We start from the raw sequence: 3207 nt of genomic DNA, 5'->3' as shown, positions 1-3207 counted from the left end.
AACCCATATTTCCTGCTTCCTCTCTCCTTTGCACCGCCAACCAACCTGCCTTTTATCTGGCTTTCATCTTCATCTATATTTATTATTTGTACCTCACCTTTCTCCCAATGGGGACCCAAAGCAGATTGTATAATTCTCCTCCATTTTATCCCCACAATCCTCTGAGGTAAGCAAGACTGAGAATGTATAACTGGTACAAGGTCACCCATGCTTCCATGGCAGAGCAATGATTTGAAACCTGGTCTCCCAGATGCTAGTTTGAAAACTCTAACCACCAGGGCTTTTTTTGTAGAAAAAGACCAGCAGGAACTCATTAACATAATAGGCCACACCCAACAGCTAAAACTCATTAGCATATTAGGCCACACCCCTGACAGTGCAGCTCATTAGCTTTTAGGCCACACCCCAATGCCTTCCCTTGGCTTTCCTAGGCACCCCCAGCTGCGCGGAGCCCGGGCAAGGCCCCCATTGAAGGGAAGGGAAGGCAGTTTAAACTGCCTTCCCTTAGCTTGCCCGGGTGCCCCACAGACAGGCCAGGGAAGACACATGGGAGGCATTTAAATGCCTCCCCGATCCTTCCATGCCCCCCCGGTCCACCCGCCTCGAAGTTGCCGGGGAGGGGGTCGCTCTCCAGGCCTTCCCTTTGTAACCACGCACACAGAGGTTTTGGCTGTAGTGGGCGTGGCCAACTCTGAAGCCAGCCAGAACTCCATTCCTGTGCATTCCTACCCAAAAATAGCCCTGCTAGCCACTATACCAAACTGGCTTTCATAGAGTGGCTGTTGTTGAACAGTAGCAAGCAGGCAGGCCTAGGTAAGTCATGAAAGTACCATGGTATAAGTAGTTGCTGCCAAACCTGGCCCCACTGAGACCTCCCTCAAAAACCAGAGCAGGTCTGGAAATGGTCCTGCCATCATCACAACCACCACCCCACCTTTTACTGACAGAAAACAAAGCCCTTGAGGACATCCTATTAAGTTGATGTGCAGTATATTCAGGACAGACAATAAAGGAAATAATTCTTTACCTAATGTTTGATTAAAAGGTGGCATTTACTGCCAGAGGATGTGATGAGGGTGATAAACATATACTGCTTCAAAAAGGAACTAGACAGATTCATAGGGCTTTCTTGGTGGCGGCTCCTACCTGGTGGAATGAGCTCCCGGAGGAGATCCGGGCCCTGCGGGACCTTTCACAGTTTCGCAGGGCTTGCAAGACGGAGCTCTTCCACCAGGCTTTTGAATAGGAGCCACCGCCACCACTATTCCATCTTTGTTATTTCTACATCATCGCACCCCCCATCATCATCCATGTGGGTACCATCGGGGTGCGAGACGACCCTGGATTGAGGATGACAGCGCTACTGGAACATACATTGGCTTGGGATTAACTCCATTTTGGGATAAATGACTGACGTGATATCTAGAGCACCAATATTTTATTGGATTGTATTATATTGTTTTATCCTGTTTTTATTTCTTTTAATGTTGGCATTCTTGCCATCTTGTTAGCCGCCCTGAGCCTTCGGGGAGGGCGGGGTATAAATCTAATAAATAAATAAATAGGAAACAGGTTCATCAGTGAGTACAGGATGGTGGACTGGATGGACCAGTGGTCTGATCCAGCAAGGCTCTTCTTATGTTCTTATGTTTATGAAGGCTTCATGGCTGCCTAGCAATAGCCACTGAGAGCATTCATTTCTTAAAACTACAGGTGCTGCTTCCATTATTTTAGGGGGGGTTAACCCACCCCCATTTTTTTTTTTTAAGATTTCAGATTTTTCTGCAAACCTGGGGCTTTTTCAGGTTTGTAGAAAGATACCTTGTCCATTTATGGTTGCAGGCTCTGAAATCATTCATACATTTGACCATGTTGAGAATTAGGCTTATTGATGATAACAAACCATATTATATTTTTAAAAACACTTCTTACCACAACAATTCTTCCCTGTCAATTCCCTAGGACTACATTCTGCTTGCTATCATGGCCACATCCGTCTTGTCCAGTTCTTACTGGACAATGGAGCTGATATGAATCTCGTAGCCTGTGATCCCAGCAGGTCTAGTGGTGAAAAAGATGAACAGACCTGTTTGATGTGGGCATATGAAAAAGGTACTGTTATGTTTCCATTTTCAACATTAAAAACACAGCATTATAGATCAGATAGGATAGGGCTGCTGTTAGAAAAACAAGTCAGCTCATGCTGAGAATGCCTGTTACTATGTTCTGACTTCTGACATTTCAAGGGCAAGAAATATGAAATTTGGAATTGCTGCCCTCAGAAAGTCTAGCATGCTAACCAAAGCTTTAATTCCATACAAACGTTGTCATAAGCCTCCTCAGTTCCAATAAAATAAATATCCTAATTTCTACCCATTCAAATAAAGGCCATTTCAGCCTGTAAAGTATAGACAAGGCTTTAGGACTAAACTCTTTTTTCCCCCCTGTTATCACTGAACAAGGTACGACAGACAGCATTAGAATGCAGTTATCCATGAAGTCCATTAGAAAAGCAGGGACTGCTATTGATTTGATGTGGAAGGAAACTCCAGTTCTACTGTGATGGGCAGCAGCATAAAACCCTTTTACAGATAGATAGTTATCCTTGATTTCCTGCAGACATTCTTCAAAGAAACTGCATATCTCTGTGGTTTCTGCTGTGCTCTATGTTCTTTACACATTTCACAGATCTGTCCTGGCAACAGCTCAGATTCTTGTTCTGCTTCTCTTTGTCCTCCAAATGCAACTAGAAATCTATTGGTTTTTAGAAGCTATTTCCTTTGTGCTCATTTTTTCCAGGGCCAGAATATGTTTTCCTTCCAAAAAACATACGTGAAATTATCTTTCCTCATTCTACAGCCATAAATAAGCAGCAATACCTGAGCACTTTAAAACACTATATTAATTCCAGATGGTATATGAGTGGAAGATCCAGGAGTGGTTGGTTCACCGGTGGCCAAATTCATTATTGTGATTGTTCGCATTTAATCTGCCTTTTACACCTTAGAGTAGACAAAAAAGAAGACCCGCGAAACTCGCGGGGGGGGGCGGGGGAGCACAAAACTCAGCAGGCGGAGGAGGAACCAGCAGGAGCAGGTAAGCTTCCCCCCCCCATACTGCCGGTTCCTCCGTCTCCCCCCCACTCGATCACTCCCACCCGCCTCCTCCCCCAGCTCCGTACTGAGGCCCGAGCGGCTTGCAGCCGCC

At 45.3% G+C, this 3207-nt stretch overlaps 1 protein-coding gene across 1 annotated transcript in view; it reads left to right on the top strand.

The window, feature by feature from the left end:
* The window catches only part of LOC107119027 (serine/threonine-protein kinase TNNI3K), a gene marked incomplete at its 5' end in the record, with an annotated part of 96807 nt that overhangs the window by 86054 nt on the left and 7546 nt on the right, over window positions 1-3207 (top strand). The window contains one exon of the mRNA XM_015421449.1: window positions 1963-2112. Coding sequence (XP_015276935.1) covers window positions 1963-2112 — 150 coding nt within the window. The remainder of the gene's footprint in view (window positions 1-1962; window positions 2113-3207) is intronic.

The sequence above is a fragment of the Gekko japonicus genome, unplaced genomic scaffold (assembly GCF_001447785.1).
Source record: "Gekko japonicus isolate JY-2015 unplaced genomic scaffold, Gekko_japonicus_V1.1 scaffold895, whole genome shotgun sequence".
NCBI classification, from domain to species: domain Eukaryota; kingdom Metazoa; phylum Chordata; class Lepidosauria; order Squamata; family Gekkonidae; genus Gekko; species Gekko japonicus.
This window is presented reverse-complemented; position numbering and strand designations above follow the sequence as displayed.